The sequence below is a fragment of the Gorilla gorilla genome, chromosome 16, assembly GCF_029281585.2.
Source record: "Gorilla gorilla gorilla isolate KB3781 chromosome 16, NHGRI_mGorGor1-v2.1_pri, whole genome shotgun sequence".
Classification (NCBI taxonomy): Eukaryota; Metazoa; Chordata; class Mammalia; order Primates; family Hominidae; genus Gorilla; species Gorilla gorilla.
In genome coordinates this window covers 79,676,706-79,700,416 of record NC_073240.2, presented here as the reverse complement: position 1 = coordinate 79,700,416, position 23,711 = coordinate 79,676,706, and the positions used below count along the sequence as shown (strand labels likewise).

Sequence of the window (23,711 nt, the reverse complement as noted above, 5' to 3'; positions counted from 1 at the left end):
CCTCCCCTCCCTGGACTCTGAATGCTGGCGGACATGTCCAAGACACTCCTGCCAGCTTCCCTTCTCTAGGCAGCCCTGGGCCCAGAGAACAGGGTGTCCTGGTGGCCATGGGCATCTCCTCTGCTCGGGTGTGGCTGTGGATGCTTTTGGAGTGATTCATTGCCTTGGGGAGATAGAGGGAAGGTCAGAAGCCCTGGCCAGCTGGGAGGGAGCACAGTGCTGAAAATGGCTGGCATGCAGAGGAGATGGAGAATAGCCTGGAGGCCTGGGCACAAGCTGCCCCGCTCAGGATGGCTGTCTGGGACTAAGACACCGTTTTGTCAGATTTGGATGCAGACAAATTTCCCTCTCCTAATGGGGTGGGTGTGTGGGGCAGCATCCCCAGGGGCGGAGGCTTCTGAGCTCCGCTTTGAAGGTTTGGCTGTGTGTGAAATGGCAGAGAAGGGCTTTCCAGATGGAGGCTACAGAGTGAGCAAAGGCCCAGCGAGAGGAAAGTGCAGTGTGTCCGCGGGCAGTCACAGGTGGTGTGGGCAGTGGGGGCTCAGCTGAGCAGGACGGGCCTCTGGGACGTGCAAGAAGAGCAGCTGAGGGCCAGCCCTCCCTGTGTGACCCTGGTGCTTCTTCCCCAGAAAGGTGTGTTCCAGCTCTCCAACGAGGACTACTTCATTGAGCCCCTGGACAGTGCCCCGGCCCGGCCTGGCCACGCCCAGCCCCATGTGGTGTACAAGCGTCAGGCCCCGGAGAGGCTGGCACAGCGGGGTGATTCCAGTGCTCCAAGCACCTGTGGAGTGCAAGGTATGCTCTTCTGCTCCCAGTTCTCGGGTGGGTGCTGGGCCTGGGGACATGAAGGGGCCTTTCTAGAAGCCCCCCTTAACATCCCCATGCCCAGTGCCCCTTAGACCAGATGACACAGACAGACAGATGGATACATTACCATAGCCTGTGCCCTTAATTGTGCCACAAGACTGTGTCCTCTGCCTTTCAGGCCTGCCCCAGTCAATCCCCTAGACTGACCTTCCTCGCTCCATCTCACCTACTTCTCCCACGTTGGGGCTCAGCCTCCCTCTGCTCCCTCCCCGCCAACAGCCTATGGTACCTGGCTCTGCCAGCCGTTCTTCCTCCAGTGCCCAGGCCGGGTGAGCTGTGCCCAGCTCCAACAGGGCCACTAGCCAGGAACTTCCCTCCCACCACCACCCTGCTCCCACCCTAGAATAACTAACCTCTATTATTGGGACCTGGAGTGTGGTACCCAGTGCCTCCTCTGCAGAGCAGCAGTAGTGCCGGCCAGTCCAGGTGAGGAGCTGCCTGCTAAGGGTTGCTGGGGTTTGGGGAATGCTTGGCTAGCAAGCCAATCTCAGGCTGCCCACAGCTCTGGTACTGCATTTGCTGGAGCACATATCCACAGAGGCATGCTTCTCGGCCTCAGTTTCCCCAGCTTCATAGATGTGCTTCCTCTTCTGATCTGGAGCAGCCTGGGTCAGGGGAGCAGGCCCAGTAGGGAAAGCTGGGCTGGGTCTTGGCCAGCCTCCCCAGGCTGGGGTTTAGAGGGTGGGGTCAGCCTGTGTTGGGATGCACTAAGCCCCCAGGGTGGGAGGAAGTGACACGGGGAGATAGGGGCCCAGTTGCCAGCTTTGTCAGGCCCAGGAGTTCCCCTCCCATGGACACAGTACTTTACCGTGTTTATATCCACCATTTCATTTGCCCTTTGAGGTCCCCCTGTGAGGCAATTTATTCCTATTTTTAGTCAGGGAATCTCAAGATCAGAAAAGGAAAGTGACCAAGCACAGCCACACAGCACAGATCTGGGGCAGAGCCAGGAGGCGAATTCAGGCCCCTGGCCTCTGATCCCTGTGTGGTTCCCAGTGCCCCAGAGAGAGCTCACTGAGGAGAGGCCCTGGAGACGTGTGCCCTGGGCCTGTCCACTGGCAGCTAACTCCACCCCATCTGGGCCTCCAGTGTACCCAGAGCTGGAGCCTCGACGGGAGCGTTGGGAGCAGCGGCAGCAGTGGCGGCGGCCACGGCTGAGGCGTCTACACCAGCGGTCGGTCAGCAAAGAGAAGTGGGTGGAGACCCTGGTGGTAGCTGATGCCAAAATGGTGGAGTACCACGGACAGCCGCAGGTTGAGAGCTATGTGCTGACCATCATGAACATGGTGAGTCTGTGTGGGCCAGGAGCGGGTGGCGGGGATGGTGTTGGGGGGTGGGGTGCAAAGAGTGGGTACAGGGCAGGAAGGCTGTCAGGCTGGACCCCAGACCCAGGTCTAGGCCCCAAGTAGGAAGAAGGGTATCCAAGCTCCTGAGGCCAGGAAGGGGTGGGGGTCTTGGCAGCTAGTCACTATGAGAGAGCCTGGGCAGAGGGCTGCTGTGGGGACACCATAGGGTGTCATGCCACTAGGAGGGGGAGCAGGAGTGGGAGACTGAGGCAGCCACAACCCTGTGCTTGCCTGGGGGGCTTGTAGACTAGTTGGGTCCTTCATGCTTCCCTGCACAGATACTTCCTTCCTTCGTGTCAGGACCTGTGCTAGATGCTGGAAACACAGAAATGCCTGATCAGACCACACTCTGCCTGAGACTCTGCCTGAGACATCAGCACACATTACAGTTAGAAGAATCTGTGCAGTTCTATGGTCACTAGCTAGTAGCCTTGGGCAAGTCACTTGTCCCGTCTGAGTCTCAGCCTGCTCATCTGTGAACTGGGCATGACGACAGTACCTTGTGGGGTGGGCAAACTGCTCTTGACCCCACATGATGGATGAGATATCAGAGGCCTTCAGAGGGCGAGTAACTTGCCCAGGTCACACAACCAGGCAGGGCAGAGCCAGATGGGAGCTCAGGTGTCCTAAGTCCCACCGGGGGCACTGTGGCTGATTGCAGCTGGGATTCCTGGAGCCGACTACTGCAGAGCTGCCACTCCCTGCTCCTGCCCTGTGGGTGCCCGTGGAGGCCTCAGACTCCAAGCTGCTTCCTGCAGCCCCTGGGAGGAAAGATCTCTGCCCCTGGCATTCTTAGCAGCCACCTGGTTGGCAGGCCACCATATAACCCTGTTTCTCTCCTGGGCTGGGTTGTGGGGGCAAGGTAAGTGTGTGTGCTGTGAACAGGATAATATCTAAAGGAGCCCTGGGGCCAGGATCCTATGCTGCTGCTTCCCCCTGCCAGCCCCTCACCTCCTGCAACCCTAAAGGAAGTACCCTCTGAGATCATGCAGTGTCTGGCCCCCTAGTTTATCGCTGTGAAACCTGAGGCTCAAAGAGAGGAAGGGGCTGCATCCAGGGCTGTTATCTCTACCTGCTGGCCACCACATCCCCACTACTTGAGTCCTCATCAGTGAGTGCAGCTCTGGGCCAGTTCTTCCCTCACTGGGACACCCTCATTTGCTCCCTGTTCCATATGGAATAAAAGTCACAGCCTTCTGCCTGGCATTTGAGGCCTTGAAGGCCCAGATCAAGCTTCATCTGCCCAGGGAGGGGAGCCACTAACAGCCAGGGTTCAGCAGGGCTATTGCTGGACAGCAGGGCCCAGCCCCTGGGCTATAGGGGTGGAGCAAGGGGCAAGGCCAAGTTCTCAGGCCCTGAGGTTCCCTCCTTCTCATTCTCAGCACTTTGGGGGCTCAGCCTGAAAGACCCAGGAGGCTGACTGGAGCCACCAATGGTTAACTGGGTTCATCTCACCCCCACTTTTCTGAGTGTCCCCTATGCTCCAGATTCTGGGCAGAGTAAGACGCACCCGACTGGGTATTGTGGTTCATGGTTATAATCCCAGCACTTTGAGAGGCCAAGGTGGGCAGATCACTTGAGGTCAGGAGTTGGAGACCAGCCTGGCCAACATGGTGAAACCCCATTTCTACCAAAATAAAAAAAATAGTTGGGTGTGGTTGTGCACACCTGTAGTCCTAGCCACTTGGGAGGCTGAGGTGGGAGGATTGCTTGAGCCTGGGAGGCGAAGGTTGCAGTGAGCTGAGATCGTGCCACTGCACTCCTGCCTGGGTGACAGAGCGAGACTCCATCTCAAAAAAAACAAAAACAAAAACAAAAAAAGACCTGCCCAACCCAACAGGTACCCCATAACTTAACCTGGGTGACAGGATTCAGGTGTTTTTGCCCCAGGCCTGGCCCCTTCCTGGCTGCCTTGCCCTGGTTCATAGGACCCACCCATTCACTTGGTGAGCCCCATCCTCGGGGAGAGGGTGGGACTGGTTCTCACACGCACCTGCTCTGACAATATCAAGCTTTTCTGAGCTGGTGAGCCCAGCATTGGTCAGGACAGGATGGGGGCACCTATGAGCCTGACAATGCTGGACCCCCTAGGAGGCTGCAGGGATGGCAGGGACATGGGAACCCATATGGCCAGCCTCTGAGGAAGGCTGGACTGTGGAGCCATGGCCTGAGGCCCTGGTGGGTTAGGGCTGGAGCCTTGTGAATATCTGTCTACCTTTTGTGCAATGTTCAGCACCCACCACCTCATCTAAGCCTCACCCCCATTTTATTATTTATTTACTTCTTTAGAGGTGGAATTTCACTCTTGTCACCCAGGCTGGAGTGCAATGGCACAATCTCGGCTCACTGCAACCTCCGCTTCCTGGGTTCAAGTGATTCTCCTGCCTCAGTCTCCTGAGTAGCTGGGATTACAAGCGTGCCCCACCATGCCTTGCTAGTTTTTGTATTTTTAGTAGAGAGGGGGCTTCACCACATTGGCCAGGCTATTCTGCCCGCCTCGTCCTCCCAAAGTGCTGGGATTACAGGCTTGAGCCACCACTCCTGGCCCTCACCCCCATTTTCAAGTTGAGGAAACAAAGATTCAGAGAGGTCAAGGGGCTCGCTCAAGGTCACGCAGCTAGTAAGTGGTACAGCTGGGACTGGAGCTCAGGTCTGTCTACCCCCAAAGCCCCATTCTGTCCCCTGTGCCCCTTAACCTGCCCTGGAGAGGGGCAGCTGGGAAGCCATGGTGGCCAGGGTGGGCCAGAAGCATGGGGAACAGATGTTCCCTCGGGATCAGATGTTTATTTAAGACTGACTTGTTGAGAGCCATCGCTCTACCTGGGATAAAGTGATGGATGTAGAAGAGCACGATCCTACACTTGGGGACTCTGTCTCATTGTAGCATTTCCCAAGGAATATTTCAGGGAGTGTGTTCCAAAGAATGCCAGTAGTGCACTGTGAAAAAAAGATGCTGCTGTTGAATAAGTTTGGCCACACAGGGTTAAAAAAAGTAAAACGGGCCAGGCATGGTGGTGCACACCTGTAGTCCCAGCTAGTTGAGGGGCTGAGGTGGGAGGATTGCTTGAGCCCAGGAGGTGGAGGCTGCAGTGGCTGCAGTGAGCCGAGATCATGCAACTGCACTCCATCTTGGGTGACAAAGTGAGACTCTGTCTCAAAAGAAAAAAAAAAAAAAAGGTAAAACAGACTTCGTTACTACAGGACTTCTCAGACCCTTCAAAGTAAATATGCATTGAGAATCCCCAACAGAATAGGCAGGCAGCATTCCCCAAATTTAGGAAATAAGCAGGGGCTTTGAAGCAGCGAAACCTGGGTTCTGAGCCCAGCTTTACCCTCTCTTTGAGCTTCACTTACCTCATTTGCAAAACGAGGATAATTGTGCCTACCTTAGAAGTAAGAAGATTAAATGAGATAATGCATGCTAAGCCCCCAGCACAGGGACTGTACGTGTTAAGCTCGATCAAGGTTGGCTGTGGCTATTTTTTTGGCTGCTGCAGTATCTGACCCACAGCCACCTTCAGGACAGCCTCATCTTTCTTTACCAACGCCACCTACAGACCCCAATTTATCAGCATTCTCCCTGTGCTAGACTCAGACCTGAGTCCTAGAGCTTGGGTGGGTCTGTCCCAAGGATAGCAAGACAGGTCCCTTTTTACCCCATTTTCTTTCTTCTTTCTCTCTCTCTCTCTTTCTCTCTTTCTTTCTTTCTTTTGGAGATGGAGTCTTGCTCTGTCGCCCAGGTCGGAGTGCAGTGGTGCAATCTCAGCTCACTGCAGCCTCTGCCTTCCCGGGTTCCAGTGATTCTCCTGCCTCAGCCTCCCAGGGGGCTGGGATTACAGGCATGCGCCACTATGCCGAGCTAATTTTTGTATTTTTAGTAGAGACGGGTTTCACCATTTGGCCAGGCTGGTCTCGAACTCCTGACCTCAGAGGCAAGGGGAGGTCAGAGAGGAAGGCAGGGACCAGATCCAAGAAGCCTGTTGGCTAGGCTGGGGACTTCTGTCCTTTTCCTGGACAGTGAAGAACCACTTACTGCTTTAGGCAAGGGCATGTCATGATGGGGTTTGCATTTCAAAGATCGATAGTGGAGCTGCTAGGCTGCAGGTGGTCTGGAGGGGCCGCAGAATATGGGGACACTCGTAGGAGGCCTCAACAACTGAGCAGACGAAATGATGATGGTAACTTGGACGAGGCAGTGGTGTTGGAGATGGAGAGAAGAGACAGAGTCAGGCAAAACTTGGGAGGCAAAATTGGTTGGTTGTATTGGAGAAAGGTGGTTCAAGGCTCCCGGGCTCCCAGCCTGTGTGTGGAGGTGACGGTGGCACATGACATCGCTGTTTATCTTCCCCATTTCTGACCTTGGGTTCTGAGAGTGTCATTCATCCCCATAATCAGGGACTTTGGTGCCCTCTTAACAGTGTTTGTTTGGTTCCTTGCTATTTGAATATTCTTTTTCTTGATGCATTGCTAGAAGCCAACTCACAACTGGCCTGTTCTTCCATCCCTGCCCTCTGGGAACCTGCCAGCTGTCCCCAGTCATGGGCTGGCCTCTTTTTTTGTTCTGAGGGAGTTTTAAAAGAGCAGATGGCTTTCCCCAGCCATTTCCCCTCACCTTGGCTTATCTTCCATCTTTGGGGATAGCCCCGTCTCCTGGGTCTCAGTAGGGAGCCCCATGTAGCCATGGGGCCTCTGATAGATGTGCACACCTGCCTCCTTGGCCCCATGGCTGTCAGCCCCGGGGAGATGGAATAGCAGAGCAGTGGGCAGGCTCCATAGGCCTGTGCCCACCCTCACTCTACCCTCTGAGCCCTGCCCAGTTCTATGCCTCATTGGAGGGTGCACTCCTGGGATGCTGGTCCTGGCATCCCCAGGTCAGGAGGGCACTGCTATCATAGCCCAGTGGCAGTTGTAGGACTAGGGCCCTGAGACAGGCCAAGAAACCAGCATTTGGAGGTCTGAGCTGCCATCACCTGTGCTGGGTGGGCATGGAGTTGGTACTGGGAAGCAGATCCCAAACTGACGCTCAGGAGAGGCTGCAACTCTGGGAAGGGGCCTCGGAGGCCTCTTGTCCTCTCCACGTTCTGCTGCTGCCACATTGGGGCAGTGTGTGTGAGGTGTGGGGACACTCATGCATTGGTGCACATGCATCGCCTGTCCACTGTGCAGCCTGTGTACACCAGTGTGAGAGTCCCTGTGTGTGAGCACGGGTGTGCGTTGCCCTGCGTGGGTGGGTGGGTTGGGGTGGGCATTGGCTGCTTGTATCCTTCATCCTGGTGACAGCCTGACCCCCCCATCTCTTGGGCAGGTGGCTGGCCTGTTTCATGACCCCAGCATTGGGAACCCCATCCACATCACCATTGTGCGCCTGGTCCTGCTGGAAGATGAGGAGGTGAGCGGTCATGTGGTCCCACACTGCCCGGCAATGGCTTTGGCTGCCAGAGCCCTCCTGCCGCATGACCTGTGCTGCTCTTTATGGAAGGGCACAGTGAAGGCCTCCTTGGCCTGGACCGTGTCCCCTGCCACCCCCTGGTTCCTGACTGACCCTCTCTCAGGTCCCAGGTCCTCTGCAGGAGGTTCCTACAGGAGGGATGGTCAGGCTGGAAGCTCGACTGGTGCCTGCGGGCCTCCCACTGCCCTGCTGGGCCTCTGTCTCCTGCCTTCGTATGGGGGAGAATTGGGCCTGACCTTCTTGGAACTCAGGGGAGGCATGAGCAGTCACTCTCTCTGCCCCCAGGAGGACCTAAAGATCACGCACCATGCAGACAACACCCTGAAGAGCTTCTGCAAGTGGCAGAAAAGCATCAACATGAAGGGGGACGCCCATCCCCTGCACCATGACACCGCCATCCTGCTCACCAGGTACTGCAGCTGCAGGAGGGTGGGAGCCTGCATCTCAGGAGGTGCTTCCCGGCCCTGCGGAAGAAGCCCTGGTGGAGGAGGGGGCCGTGCTGTCAGGGAGCCCAATTTTGAGGAGAGTTTGCGCACCTTTGGCCCAAGGCTGGATTCTGTCCGCACTTGGGGAGGTCTTTTTATTTTGAAATAATTGTGGATTTTCACGCTGTTATCAGAAATAATAGAGAGAGGGCCTGTATAGCCTTCATCCATTTCCCCCAGTGGTAACATCTTGCATGACTAGAGCACAGTATCCCAATCAGGAAACTGACACTGATACCATCCACAGACTTACTCAGATCTCATCGGTTCCACATGTACTTCCCTGTGTGTGTGTGTGTGTGTGTGTGTGTGTGTGTGTGTGTGTGTGTGTGTATTCAGTTCTTTGCAGTTTCATCTTTGTGGGTTCACCTACCCACCCCCACAGTCTAGATACAGATCTGTCCCATCAGAAGGATGTCTCATGCTACCCGTTTATAGTCACAGCCACCTTCCTCCCTCCTCCCCTAACCTCCGGCAACTGCTGATCTGTCCAGAGGCAGTTATTTTCCCTCTGTTGGACTCTGGAGGCATCTGTCAGCACCCCTGCTGGATAGTAACCAAAATTGTTCTGTGCGGGTCTGTGCTCTCAAGGGCCAAAGAGATGCCCAGCAGGTTGTGTGTAAATGAGAGCACCTGCTTCCCAAGCTGCCACCATGCTGGCCTCATGTCACAGAACGGTGGGAGGGACATCCTTTTCGCTTGGGATCAATTCGGGGGGACCCTTCCCTGGCCTTAGCTCAGGTGGGCCTGGCACTGGGCCAGGTTAGCCTGAAGGCCGCTTCTTTGCCTGTGCAGGAAGGACCTGTGTGCAGCCATGAACCGGCCCTGTGAGACCCTGGGACTGTCCCATGTGGCGGGCATGTGCCAGCCGCACCGCAGCTGCAGCATCAACGAGGACACGGGCCTGCCGCTGGCCTTCACTGTAGCCCACGAGCTCGGGCACAGGTACCATGCCTGCCCCCATTGCTACACTGAGAGCCGAGCTTCACCCTCGCAGCCTGGGGGCACCGGGTATCCAGCCTGTGGGTCACAAAGTCCAGGGGAAAGGAAGCTCTCTGGAAAAGGAGCCCCGACTGTCTGGCCATGTGCTGCCCCTGCACTGTCCCCTCCCCACAACCAGGCTGCTTCCCTGTAAAGCAGGAGAGAGGGCTGCCTGGGCATCTCTAGGACTGGCCTGGAGGGAGTCTTATTTAAAGGGGAGTTGTGATGGGCTGGAAAGTCATTGTAGGTCTTTGGCTGTCCCTCCCCATTGCCCTCAGTGCTGTATTTTTTACTCTCGATCCCTGTCCCTGTTCCTGTTTGCTCTGTGGCCTGGGCCAGTGCCTGCCCTCTCTGGGCCTCTGTGTGCTTCCCATAGATTGAGGGGTTTGGATTCAGTGATGTCCAAGGCTCCCTCCATCTGACACTGCTGCCTGAGGCTCCTGTCTTCACAGGCCTCCAGCCACCTGTGCCCCGGCTGTTGAGCTGGCGAATATGGCAGCATCTTAGATTGTCTAGCAAGCCATCAAAGGCAGGCTCCCAGAACGTTCTGTGGGTCAAAGCTGTTGGGGTCATCCATTCAGACGTCCGGGTTTCGTAGGTGATGGCCGTGCCTGCAGGTCCTTGAAGCTGCTTATGGCTGCAGAAAGAACAGCCTGCCGCAGTACTGCAATTTCCTGGCTGTGTTACCCTAGCTAGTTCCTTAGACTCTCTGAGCCTTCCTGAGGGTAATAATGAGAACTGAGTGAGACTGTGTTTCTGAAAGTGCTTAGCATGGCCCCTGGCACATAGTAGATGCTCAGGAAATAATTTTTCTTGTATCCTTCCCAAGGATGGTCTCTGGAGACCTTTCTGTGATACAGCAGCTCAGATCCCTTAACTCAAGTGCACAGCCTTGGGACAAGGACCTGTGAGTGGGAACCGCTGTCAGACTGTTCTTGAGGCCAGTGAGCTTGCAGGGACCATCACGGGCCCATATCTGTGCCACCTGATTTGCCATTGCTGGCTGGCCCCCAGGCAGGGGCAGGGCTGCTCTGGGTCCCTGGCCCTCATTTCAGGCTGGAACAGGAGCCCTTGGGATACTAGCTGTCATACCCTCATTTTACATTCAGGAAACTGAGGCTCAGAGAGGGGAATGTGACTTTCTGCAGCCATTGGGTGCAGCCATTGGGTGGCAGAACCAGCCCTGGGAACTAGGACTGTGCACCTTGTGGGTGTCCAGGGGAGGGCAGGCTGGCAGCCTCCCGCCAGCTCACCCGCCCCTGGGGCCTGTGCTCTCACACAGTTTTGGCATTCAGCATGACGGAAGCGGCAATGACTGTGAGCCCGTTGGGAAACGACCTTTCATCATGTCTCCACAGCTCCTGTACGACGCCGCTCCCCTCACCTGGTCCCGCTGCAGCCGCCAGTATATCACCAGGTTCCTTGAGTAAGTCCCCCAGCCCTGGGCCCCTATACCTTGATCCATGAGGTCAAGGTCTACTGGGAGAGATGCAGACAGTCGTACTGCAGGGCCGGGGTAGAGGGAAGCAGAGGGGCAAGGTCTTGATACATGAGGTCAAGGTCTAATGGGGGTGATGCAGACAGTCACACTGCAGGGCCAGGGTAGAGGGAAACAGAGGGGCACCTGGCAAAGATGTGGTGCCGGCATCCCAAATGTCCTCCTGGAAGGAGGCTTGAACTTGGAGGAGGAGCGAGAATTCACACATGTGCAGAAGGGAGAAGAATGGTGTTCTTGGTAGAGGAAGCCTGAGAAAGGCCTGTAGCGGTAAAGGAGCGAGAGAGCTTTCAGGGAACGGCGGAACCCTGAGCAAGGCTATGGGAGCCAAGGCTGCGTAGGAAATGAAGCTGGAGGAGGTGAGGGCCAGCCACAAGGTCCGGACAGAGGCAGGAAGAAGGGGCCATTAAGGGAACTGAAATAGAAGCTTTCTCCTTTTTTTTCATGTTCTCTTCATTTGTTCTGGTGTTTTTGTTGTTGTTGTTTGTTTGTTTTTTGAGACAGAGTCTCGCTCTGTTGCCCAGGCTGGAATGCAATGGCACGATCTTGACTCACTGCAACCTCTGCCTCCCGGGTTCAAGCGATTCTCCTGCCTCAGCCTCCTGAGTAGCTGGGACTACAGGCGTGTGCCACAATGGCTGGCTACTTTTTGTATTTTTAGTAGAGACGAGCTTTTGCCATGTTGGCCAGACTGGTCTTGAACTCGTGACCTCAGGTGATCCGCCCACCTTTGCCTCCCAGAGTGCTGGAATTACAGGCATGAGCGGTGCACCATGCCGGCCTGTTCTGGTGGTTTTTTTTTTTTTTTCAAATTTGCTATTTAATGTTCTAAGTAAGAAAAAGTTTTAAATTTAAATTATTGGCATAAATTGTACCATTCATCTTTATTTTGTGCAGTGCCAGTTTTAAATGCAAATATAAGAGTATAGCTGACCCCAGAACAACTCGGGGGTCAGGGGTGCTGACTCCTGTGCAATTGAAAATCCACGTATAACTTTCGACTCGCCCAAAACTGCTAATAGCCTACTGTTGACTGGAAGCCTTACTGATAACATAAACAGTTAACACATATTTTGTATGTTGTATATAATATATACTGTATTCTTACAATAAAGTAAGCTAGAGAAAAGCAAATGTTATTGAAATCATAAGGAAGAGAAAATATGTTCACTGCTCATTAAGTGGAAGTGGATATTCATTAAGTGGAGGAGGATCCTCATCCTCTTCATGTTGAGTAGGCTGAGGAGGGAGGAGAAAGGCAGGGGATGATCTCAGGGGTGGCAGAGGTGAAAAAAAATCCACATGTAAGTGGACCTGTGCAGTTCAAATCCATGTTATTCAAAGGTCAGCTGTATTAACTTGTATGCAGAGTCACTGAAATTATACAATTCGTCTTTTGTAGCTCATATTTACCAGAGGATGAAATAGAATAAAATTATCTCAACTGGTTTCATCTCACTCCTTGGTATGTGCACATTCTACCCAGGCTGTCTACCTTTTCTTACCAATGAGGAAGGAAAGACTGAAAGGAGAAGGAACTGTGGGGTTCTCTTTCCTCCCGTGTCTTCATTTTCTGCATAGCGATTGGCTAATACAGGGGTGTTAACATGGGTAAGAAAGGATGATGGGGCTCCTTGGTCATTGTCTTCTTTCTGCATTTGAAGTAAGTCTGGTTCAAATGGAAAATGCAGCCTCTGGGCCTGTCAGTGCTCCCCTGTCCCTTACTCAGTTGTTGACATAACATGTTTAACATCTAATTGCTTTGAGTCTCACCGAACTCCTACACATTATAGGTTCTGAGCTCATGGACCAAAGTAAATGTGAGATGCAAAGGGGGCAGCAAGGAATGGTGGACACAGACATTGCCTGTGTCTCCTCTGCTCAGATACAGGCTCTTTTGTCCCATCAGACCTTGCTTACTGGCCGGACTTTGCTTGTGGTGGCTTATGCCTATAATCCCAGCACTTTGGGAGGCTGAGGCGGGTGGATCACTTGAGGTCAGGAGTTCGAGACCAGCCTGGCCAACATGGTGAAACCCCTTCCCTACTGAAAATACAAAAATTAGCCAGGTGTGGTGGCATGTGCCTGTAATCCCAGCTACTCGGGAAGCTGAGGCAGGAGAATCACTTGAACCTAGGAGGCGGAGGTTGCAGTGAGCCGAAATTACGCCGCTGCACTCCAGCCTGTGCCAGAGTGAGACTCCATCTCAAAAAATAATCATCATCATAAAATAAATAGACCTTGCTTACAAGGCACAAGGTCAAAGATATGAAGAATTCAAGATGGCAGGCCGGACACAGTGGCTCATGCCTGTAATTCCATTTCTTTGGGAGGCCAAGGTGGGTGGATCACCTGAGGTCAGGAGTTCAAGACCAGCCTGGCCAACATGGTGAAACCCCCTCTCTACTAAAAATACAAAAAATTAGCTGGGCATGGTGGCAGACGCCTGTAATCCCAGCTATTCAGGAGCCTGAGGCAGGAGAATTGCTTGAACCCAGGAGGTGGAGGCTGCAGTGAGCCAAGATCGCGCCACTGCACTCCAACCTGGGCAACAAGAGCAAAAAAACTCTGTCTCAAAAAAAAAAAAAAAATAGAAGATGACAACAGCAGAGCATTGTACACCTGCCCCACTTCTCCCCACCCTCCATTGCTTTTTTTCTAGGCAACCACCTTCAAACTTAACACTGTTAGCTTTTTCTTGTATTTACTTTCCTATTTCCAAAAAGTATTGCTAGACTCTCATTTATTGATTTTCCAGTTTAGATATTATCTGGAAGGTTGGGATTTAGCACCCTTGCATCACTTCCCGTACATACATTTGTCCCCTCACTTTTCATCCCAATTTAGTGTTAACATATTTGGATTAAGTCCATATTCCGCATTTTCATTATTATGGCTGTAAATCTTGATGTCTGAACTAAGTGTTGTAATAAGATGGCATTTCTTTCTTTTCTTTTTTTTTTTTTTTTTGAGAGAGTCTCACTCTGCTGCCCCAGCTGGAGTACAGTGGTGCAATCTCAGCCCACTGCAGCCTCTGCCTCCTGGGTTCAAGTGATTCTCATGCCTCAGCCTCCCAAGTAGCTGGGATTACAGGCACCTGCCACCCCTGCCCAGCTAATGTTTGTATTTTTAGTAGAGACGGGGTTTCCATGTTGGCCAGGCTGGTCTCGAACTCCTGACCTCAAGTGATTCGCCACCTTGGCCTCCCAAAGTGCTGGGATTACAGGTGAGAGCCACTGCGCCCCATCTAGATGGCATTTCTTTTTAAGAACAAGTTTTTTATTTGCTTGGTTTTCATTGCTTCTCCAGGCCTTCCAGATCCTTTAATAGTTTTATAAGATGTCTTTTAATCCAGTTTTCCCAAAGGTAATCCCTACCAGATAATCCAGCAGTTCCCTTCTTTCTTGGACCCTCCTCCCAACTTCCCTGTGTCCTCCAGTTTAGACTGGATGCTTTCTAGACCTGCCCCAAAATATTCATGGAGGGTCTTCCTGTTTCTTGGATCCCATGCTACTTTTTTTATGGGGAGGTACCTTTTTTTTTTTTTAATTTGTTTTGGTGGAGCACATCCTCAAGCAGCTTTCTGAGAAAGAGTGCATGGAGGTAAATGGTTTGCCTGTCTCAAAGTGTCTTTATTCTTCCCTCACATCTGATTGATATTTTGATTTGATATCAACTTCGGGTTGGAAGTGACTCTTCTTCAGAATGTTGAAGGCATTTTTCTGTTGTCTTCTAGTTTCCAACATTGCTCTGAAGAGGTCCCATACCATTGTGATTTGAATGTGACCTTTTAAAAAATCTGGAAGCTTTTAGGACTCTCTCTCTTTCTCTCTCTCTTTTTGGTGATTTTAAATTTTACAGTATATGCCTTGGTCTATTTTAATTTGAGGGAGCACTCATTGGACTGTTTTAATCTAGAAACTTGTGCCCTTCAGTTCTTGAACTGTTGTTGTATTATTTATTTGACAACTTTCTTACATTTTCTCTTTCTGGAACCCTTAATATTCAGCTATTCTCTCACTTTCTTATTATTAAACATTTTACAATTTTTCATCTCTTTCTATTTTCTTTTCTTTTCTATCCTCCCTCCCTCCCTCCCCCCTCTCCCTCTCCCTCTCTCTCTCTGTCTTTCTTTCTTTCTCTGAGTCTCGCTTTGTTGCCCAGGCTGGAGTGCAGTGCCACAATCATGGCTCACTGCAGCCTTGGGCTCCCAGGCACAAATGATCCTCCTGCCTCAGCATCCCGAGTAGCTGGGACAACAAGTGTGTGCCACCACACCCAGCTAATTTTTTAATTTTTAATTTTTTCTAGAGATGGGGTTTTGCCGTGTTACTCAGGCTGGGCTTGAACTTCTGGACTTCTCCCTCAGCTTCCCAAAGTTCTGGGATTACAGTCGTGAGCCAGCGTGCCCAGCCACCTGTTTCTATTTTCTAGGGGGCATCTGATTTATCTATACTTTACAATCCTTCTATTAAAATTTTCATTTTTTTATTGTACTTTTAATTTCTTAAACTTTCTCATTCACTAAATACACATTGAGTGTCTCATCTGAAATACTTAGGACCAGAAGTGTTTTAGATTTTGGATTTATTTTTATTTTTGAGTATTTGCATTATACTTAGCAGTTCAGAATCCCCAGTCTGAAAGTCCAAAATCTGAAGTGCTCCAAAGAGCATTTCCTCTGAGCATCATGTTAGTGCTCAAAAGTTTTGGATTTTGGAGCATTTGGATTTTGGGATTGGAGATGCTCAACCTGTGCACCTTTTGATCCTATTCTTGTTTCATGGGTACAGTATGTTCTCTTATCTCTGTGAGGTTATTACTTACATGGATTTGACTTTTTTCTTCTGTTCCCTGAAATGTTTTTCTTTCCTTTGGGTTATTTTTAAAAAGATATTTGTTTCATGTTAACAGTTTCCTTGGCCAGGCATGGTGGCTCACGCCTGTAATCCCAGCACTTTGGGAGGCTAAGGCAGGCAGATCTCTTGAGGTCAGGAGTTTGAGACCCGCCTGGCCAACATGGTGAAACCCTGTCTCTGCTAAAAAAAAAATACAAAAAATTAGCCAGGCCTGGTGGCTGGTGCCTGTAATCGCAGTTACTCAGGAGGCTGAGGCAGGAGAATCGCTTGAACCCGGGAGGCAGAGGCTGCAGTGAACCGAGATTGCGCCACTGTACTCCAGCCTGGGCAACAGAGAGAGACTCTGTCTCAAAAAAGAGTTTTCTTAAAATGCATTGGCTGTATTTCATATATAGCAAGGAGATGCAGAGATACTCATTGCGCAGTTTGTGGACTTGGGCAGGACTTTTCCAAGTCTCTGCTGAAGGACTGGTTTGGACGGGGGCTATTTTGGGGAGATCCTCTAATTTCAGTATCTGAGGTCATTTTTCTGAGTGATTCAGTTTTCCGAGAGGAATCCTCTAGGCTTTTCCTGGGAGAGTGTATGTCTGGCTGCAGCATTCCAGCTTGGCGTGTTTCTTACCCTTCAATGTGTAGACTTTTGCTTGTCCCCTTTTCTCTGTAGGTCCTTCTGCTTTGGGCCTTCATGTATGTCTACCATTCCTGGGCCAGAGCCTCCTGGTTCACCCTCCCCAGGGAGTGATCCTCGGCCCTCTGCTGGGTGGCAGGTGGCCGTCACTTGGCTACTCAGGGTTGGGGAGGGGATCTAGGGTCTGATCGGTTCTTACAGACTTTCAGCCCTACTGTCTTCAGCCCTCCTGGCCCTAAGGCCCTGAGGGGTCCCTGGAAACTCCATTCCTGAGCCTTTCCGGGCTTCTCCTTCTGGGTGGTTCCTCCCTGCAGGCAGTTGGCTCTCAGCTTTTATCACTCTACCAAGTCAGCTACTGCCTGGCCATCTGCTTCCCAGTTTCCAGAATCTTGTTGACATCCTTCATTACCCATCATCACCCCTTATGGATTTATGCCTTGTTTATTTCCTCTACTGTCATCATAGTGGAGTTTTGGAAGGGAGCAGCGATAAATCTGTCTGCTCAACGTGCCATGTTTTTCTAGAAGTCCACTCACTATGGGGCTTAAGCAGGGATGTGACCAGGTCCATTAGGGATGTAAGAGCAAGGATGCTGGCCTCCAGTGGAAAAGGGAGTACTGGGGTGGGGGGTGGGTTTGGAAGCAGAGAAGAGTTTTGTTTGGTGGTTAAGGACCTAGACTGGCCAGGCACGGTGGCTCACACCTATAAACCCAGCACTTTGGGAGACTGAGGCAGGCGGATCCCTTGAGGTCAGGAGTTCGAGACAAGCTTGGCCAACATGGTGAAACCCCGTCTCTACTAAAAATACAAAAATTAGCTGGGCGTGGTGGTGCATGCCTATAATCCCAGCTACTCGGGAGGCTAGGCAGGAGAATTGCTTGAACCTGGGAGGCGGAGGTTGCAGTGAGCCAAGATCACGCCACTGCAGTTCAGCTTGGGCGACAGGGCAAGACCATCTTGGGAAAAAAAAAAGAACCTAGACTGTGGCCCAGGCTTCTACCTGTGTTGGCAGACAAGTTATATTAGCTCTTAAGCCTCAAAAAATGGACATGATGATGGGCCTGCCTTGTGCATGTGATATGAGGAATAAGTGAGAAAACGTGTGCAGTGAGTGCTTAGCACAGTGCCTGCCACACAGTCAGCATTTCACGCACGCTCATTACTATTCCTTCCACTGTTACCAAGTGATAGATGGGATGGACTTGAACCAGGGAAGTGGCCTGAAGATGGGAAGGAGGGTGTGTCTCCTTCCCCAGAGAGAGGCAGAGAATGAGAGAATGGCTTCAGAAAATCAGAATAGTAGCTGCCCCCACAGCACCCTCAGGGCTTGTTCCCAGCTGCCCCGACCCAGGGTGCCGCCCAACAGCCTGGTTCTAGGACAGACAGACAGACAGACAAGTCTCTGTCCTCATTCAGCTGCTGGAATGCTTGAGGGACTTGGCTCGGGGCCTGGGGTGAGGGTGGGAGGACAGGGTGAGAGTCAGAGCCAGCCGGGGCCTCCCAGAGCCTTGGCACCGGGGAGAGCCAGACAGAAGCAGAGCAATACGTGCTCCCCAATGGAGGGGTGTTTGGGAGGAAGAAGAACCCCATCCTCCCAAGGTCCTTTCACACTTTCACCTTTACATCCTGGGAGTCAGGCAGCAGGGCCCTCCCAAGGCCCAGGGGGTGGAAGGAAGAGGGTGTGTGGAGGTGGGGAGGGTGGCAGCAGCCTGTCTTCCAGCCTGCAGCCTTTGGTCTCCTTGCTGGGGGTGGGACAGGAGAGAGAGGATGGGCCCCACCCAAGCAGGTTGGGGGACAGAATGAGTGAGATTCACCGAAAGTGCCAAACAGTCAGGCAGTGTTTCTAGGACTTGGGGGCGTCGCAGAGGCACTCACAGACCACCCTCTCATCCTGGCTGGTCCTGAAGCCCTTTGGCTTCCTGCATGTAGATGCTTATCCAGCCGGGCAGACCCACAGGGCTGAATCCAAACTCGTTCTTGCTGTGTCCACAGACTCCATGTCCATCAGGCCCTGTGTGTGGGGACCGTGGTAAAGGAGACAGACCTCCAGGTGCCTGTCCTCCAGGCCCTCACAGCGGGGGGAGATGGACAGATGACAGTTGGGGATGACTGGCACTGAGGCATGCAGTCCTCGTGGGTCTGTAGGAATGGGAAGAGGGGCACCAAGCCCTCCTGGGGTCAGGAACAGTGACTCAGAGAAGGAGCCTGCCTTCTAAAGGCCAGCTTCCACGCCGAGGAAGAAGGGTGCTGCTGTAAGTGGAGGGCAGGCTGGGCAGAGGCCGGGGCCATGCGAGTGTAGGGTGGGGCAGAAGAACCCTCAGGAGGTGGTGGGGGGCGCTGGAGGGTAGCTTCTGGAGCTTGTCCAAGAGGGTTGACCTGAAGAACTCTAGGAACCTTTCCGGACTGACAGGTGCTTTATGGGACCTTGGGGAGAGGTCACAGCATTTCACCAGTGTCAACTTGGACCTGGGTGGGGAGGAGGGGAGGCCCTGGTCCCTGCTTTCCTCAAAGCCAGCATTTCTACAGGGAGAGAGGCAGGCTGGGTCACATGTGGGGTCCTTCACTTCACCCCATGGACCCCCCATTCAGTGACTCCATGACCAGATCCCAGGGGTGGCCAGGGGAGCGGGCCCACAGGTCTCTCCTGTCAGTGGCAGGCAGCTCTTTGCAGTCTCAAGGTGAGAGTGAGGTTTCTGACCGGAGTCACCTACTGTCTGCTCTGACCTCTTGTGGGACTGCCCAGCCCCGCTATAATTAGCTTAAGGAGGGGCGTGGAGGGGAAGGGCTGACGGGTTTGGGGATCCGGGTGTGTCGGCAGCGCAGAGGACCTGGCAGTGAGCCTGCCAGAGGAAGGAAGGGCTGGCTGCCGGCCGCCTGTGTGATTTTTCCCAAGAAGACACTGCTATTTATACCCCTGTAGCTTGGGATCAGCCTCTTGTAGATGAGGATGTGAAGGCCCAAGGCCACACAGCATGTACAGCCAGGCAAAGAGTAGAACTTGGGTTTCTGACTCCCAAGACAGCACCTCGGCCTGATTCTCGCAGTGGATTCTGTGAGGGTCGCCTCATGCTCCCGACTTCTCCCACACACCCAGGGTGGGCTGAGAGGTTGTTGCGGCTTCAGCTGCCCAACAGCAGGCCCGCAGGAGCCACATGTGCAGCGAGTCAGCACTGGGGCAGCCAGGAAGCAGAAGGGCTGGGCTGCAGCCCAGGGACTGTTGGTGCCGGGATGAGGTGCATTGGACCCCTCAGCCCCTGGGTCAGAGGACCCCCTGGCTGGGATGGGTGAGCCCCCAGTCTACCTCCTCGAGCCACGGAATGCTAGCGGGAAGGAGGGAGCCCAGGGCCAGCTGACCCCACCACCCGCCGCTGACACTCTGCCCTGGGTGCAGGCGCAGGGAGGATCAGGGAGCCCCAAGCCGCAGGAGCACTTGGGACACTCCTTTCTCCCCGCCAGGTCTCGCTGCCATGGTTTTGAACTTCTATGTGGGGTGAAGTATTTGAGGCCAGGCTCGCAGTTGAATGGGAGGAGCCCGGCACTGCGGGCAGCCCAGTGAGTAGACACAGCAGCCTGATGCAAGCAGCCTGGGCCTGGCTCCAGATCCTGGCTATCACATCTCTCTTGTGCGACCCGGGGCCAGTGACCTATGGGCCCTGAGTGCATGAGGGGAGATGATGGTAGAGTCTGCCCAGGATGTTGTAAGGAGCAAATGAGAGGGTATGCCCCCAGCACCCGGGACCAGCCTGGCACGTGGTCATCTTGGGCACTAGGACTGCATCCAGCAGCTGTTCATCTGCCAACGCCCATGTTAGAGGATCTGTTTCCAGCCAGCATGGACAGTCTGAGTGATTCCAGGAGGATTCCAGGGTTCTCAGTAGAAGTCTGGTCACCTTGGCTTTCTTCTCCGCAGCTCTGGGCAGGGCCGGGGGCCTGTCACTGGTCAGGGGACTTAGGAGACCGTGCAGACACCCACTCCACCCTGGGTCTCCAAGCTGCCAGGTCCCCTCCTCTGAAATCAGGGCTTCGGGAGTCCATGGTCTGATCCACCCTCCCAGCCTCTCTCCACACCTGCCTTCAGTGGTCTTGGCCCTGTTTCCTGACCCTTTCGTGTTCTCCCAGCCTCTCCACATCTCGGAGTGTCTCTTTCTCTCCCTGCTGGACTCCAGGATCCATCATCTTTGCCCTTCTTCCCTGTGCAACCCCCTGCCTGTCCCAATCAGGACTGTATGCTCATCCTGACCCTCTGTCCTGGCGCCACCTGCCCTGAGGCCACCCAGACTGGAGAACTGGAGGGTTTGTGCCTCCCCATCTCCTCTGCCTGGCTAGAGGCCCCAGGTCCCGCGGGTCCTGCCTCCCTCCATTGTTTCTGCCCAAGTCGTGGCTGCCTGGGTCATCCCCAGCCCTGCAAGTCTGTGTGGCTCAATTCTCCCCAGCCACTGCTGCCCCCAGAAGGCCCCTTCCTCCAGTTCCTCCATGACAGCAATGAGCCATGGGCAGGGTGGTCAGCATGCCAGGGCACTCCTGCTGCTAAGCCATAGTGGTGGCCACCTAAGGTCCAGCAGGGGCAGCAGGCTGGTCACTGGTCCCAGAAGCAATAGCATGCCCGAGGGTTGTACAGAGTGAGGCAGGGGCAGAAGCGGGTGCCAGAAGGGCCTGGTCCGCCCTCCCCAGGATCCCTGCTTCCATGCTTCCTGCCTCATGGTGTTGTGTCTGGGCAGCCTTGTCTTCACCACACCGCAGCAGCAGGAGTGTGTGGTGGACACAGATGGCGCCTGCTTGTGTCTGCCAGTTTCCCCGCTACCGCTGCCAGGGAATGCCAGCTGGAGGAAGGCAGGAGTAGATAGGGTATGACAGAGGCCGGAGGCCAGCCCTGTCGGGGGGTGGGGGAAACGGGACAGGCATGGCTGCCCTGGGCTCTCTCCCAGGGGAGGGGCTGCTTTCCAGACCTCGCTTTTCCACAGATGACCCGAGGTCTCTGCCTGGGTGGGGCCGTCGGAGGCTCTGTTGTGTCAACTGTGATGTGATGTTCTCCGGATCCTTGTCGGGCCTGGCTTCCAGGGTCTGGGCTCAGACACAGAGGTTGCAGGGTCGGATAGCAGGGCCACATGACGGCTTGGCAGTCCAGGAGGCCTTCCGAGGGAAGGGCCCTGGCAGCGTGTGCAGAGGCCTGGGATTGGGGTTGGGGTTGTTTAGCCAGCTGGAGTGCCCAGGAGGAGAGATGAGAGAGGCCGGGAGGGCCTGTGCTGCTGGCTGCAGGTGGAGGATCGGCTGAGCTGAGCGGGGAGGCTGGAGTTTCCTACAGTTGCAGGGCTCTGTGCCCCCTCCCACCTCTCCTCCTGTCCCGGCCCCACCGAGGCTTCTCCGATGGGTCTCACAGGCTGCACCCCCCTCCATCCTCCCGTCCCATCTTTAGCCGTGGGTGGGGCCTGTGCCTGGACGACCCTCCTGCCAAGGACATTATCGACTTCCCCTCGGTGCCACCTGGTGTCCTCTATGACGTGAGCCACCAGTGCCGCCTCCAGTACGGGGCCTACTCTGCCTTCTGCGAGGACATGGATGTGAGTGGGGCCGGTGTGGGTGTGGGGGTGTGGGGACCCAGCAGGAGGGCTAAGGGGGCAGCTCTCACCAGCCCGTGGATGCCAGCCTGGGAGCATCTCTCCTGGCCTGGGCTGCGCCCCCGAGTGACACTGTGAGACATCAAGTGGCCTGTGGGAGAGGCCAGGGATGGGCGGCCACAGACCCAGCTCTGAATTCTGGGTCAACCATGGACCGACTGTGACCCTTCAGACAAGTCCCTTCGCCTCTCTGGAGCTGGCTTATAAGAGGGAAAAGGAACCCCTGTGGGAAGGGTCTATTTATCCTGGCGAAGATCGCCTGAAGTGATCTTCTAACAGGAGTGTTTCCAGAGGAGGGGCTGGGCCGGGAGAGGTGTGGACAGCTGGGGACTGCTCTGAGCAGTGCAGCCCCGGGCACCCCACACCACCGCATGGTCCGGGGAGGAAGGTGGGAGCAGACACACAAGAAGGAACCTCTGGGGGTCTGTGGGCCCCTGCCATGTGGAGGGGTGCCCAGGGGACCCTTGGGAAAGGGAGGGGGGCAGGGTGGGTGGCGGTACTGGGGAGGGTGTGAGGGTATGGCCCATGCCCTCCTCCTCGCAGAATGTCTGCCACACACTCTGGTGCTCTGTGGGGACCACCTGTCACTCCAAGCTGGATGCAGCCGTGGACGGCACCCGGTGTGGGGAGAATAAGGTAGGGGATGTCCCCAGTCCCGGCAGTGGGTGTGTGAGAGGCCAGACTTCCTGCTGTGACCAGGCCCTGGGGTCAGCCTCGGCTCACAGTCTTGCTTGTGCTTGTAGCAGAGCCCCACGCTCTCTGCAGCCCAAGCCCCCGTCTGCAAAGTGGAGGCATTGGGGCCAGGGCTTGATTCCATGATTCCCCAGGGTGTCTTCAGCTGAGTCAGCACGTGGGCTGTTTTACTCCCCACTCAGCGCCTCCATGTGGCCTGGGTCACAGATGATTGTGATGATTGTGAGGGGGCCTCTCTCACCTTCCATCCTTCCCCTCTGTGCCTTTTGCAGCCTTCCCACCCACCTTGTTCTCACTAGGGTGAGGATGACTGATAGGCTTGGGGGTGGGGTGGCTCTACCTCCATCTGTCTCGGTAGTGGTGTCTCAATGGGGAGTGCGTACCCGTGGGCTTCCGGCCCGAGGCCGTGGATGGTGGCTGGTCTGGCTGGAGCGCCTGGTCCATCTGCTCACGGAGCTGTGGCGTGGGCGTACAGAGCGCCGAGCGGCAGTGCACGCAGCCTACGTGAGTGTGGGGCCCAGGGTGCCCTTGGGCAATGGGACAGAGGGACCCAAACAGTCAGCCGATTGCAGGAGCTTGGCTCTGTCCCAGCCCCTGGCTCTTAGAAGTGTCCTCATAATGGTCGGTCCGAGTGTCCAGGCCACCTTGAGTCACTTTCAAGGAGTGTTCTGGGGGCTGACAGGGTCCCCACTGCTGACCCCTTTGCAGAGAGGGGACACTGAGGCCCAGAGACTGGAGAGACTCATCAGAGGCCACATGGCAAAGCAGTTGCTGGCTGGAAGGAGGCAGGAGAGGGCAGTGGGGAAGAGCATGGGCCCTGGACCTTAGATGGCTCAGGGTTCGAATCTCCTCTTCACCCCTTCTCTGGGCCTCCATTTCCCTGTCTGTATAATAGCAGTGCCCATCCAGTAAAGTTGTAGTCAGGGGCAAATGCAGTTTATGCAGGCCAGGCCCTCAGCCCTGCAGCTCATCTGTAGTGGGCACTCAGCGGGAGGGGTTGGTGGCGTCAGAGGCACAACAAGGGTCTGAGATGAGATGGAGCAGCTGGGAGGATGGGACAGCACTGAAGGGTGGCCTGAGGTGAGTGACTTCACCTCTCTGGATCTCTGTTTCCCCATCTAAACGGGGGGATGCAGGGGGTGTGAAGATCTGGTGAGAAGCAGAGGCCAGTGGTACTGTAGACCGAGGCACTACCTGGCTGATCTTCACTTCAGGAGGCCACCCGGGGCAGGCATGGGGTTCACAGCCAGCCCCACCCAGGGCCCTGCGCTTACCCAAGACTGGCCTGTGCCC

At 54.5% G+C, this 23,711-nt stretch overlaps 1 protein-coding gene across 2 annotated transcripts in view; it reads left to right on the top strand.

Annotated features, from left to right (window-relative positions):
* ADAMTS7 (ADAM metallopeptidase with thrombospondin type 1 motif 7) overlaps positions 1-23,711 on the top strand; it is a 53,121-nt gene that overhangs the window by 12,781 nt on the left and 16,629 nt on the right. For both annotated transcript variants that reach the window (XM_031002408.3, XM_055363937.2), the window contains exons 3-11: positions 630-795; positions 1,957-2,153; positions 7,519-7,602; positions 7,948-8,072; positions 8,943-9,092; positions 10,411-10,554; positions 21,524-21,668; positions 22,269-22,361; positions 22,777-22,922. In XM_031002408.3, coding sequence (XP_030858268.1) covers positions 630-795; positions 1,957-2,153; positions 7,519-7,602; positions 7,948-8,072; positions 8,943-9,092; positions 10,411-10,554; positions 21,524-21,668; positions 22,269-22,361; positions 22,777-22,922 — 1,250 coding nt within the window. The remainder of the gene's footprint in view (positions 1-629; positions 796-1,956; positions 2,154-7,518; positions 7,603-7,947; positions 8,073-8,942; positions 9,093-10,410; positions 10,555-21,523; positions 21,669-22,268; positions 22,362-22,776; positions 22,923-23,711) is intronic.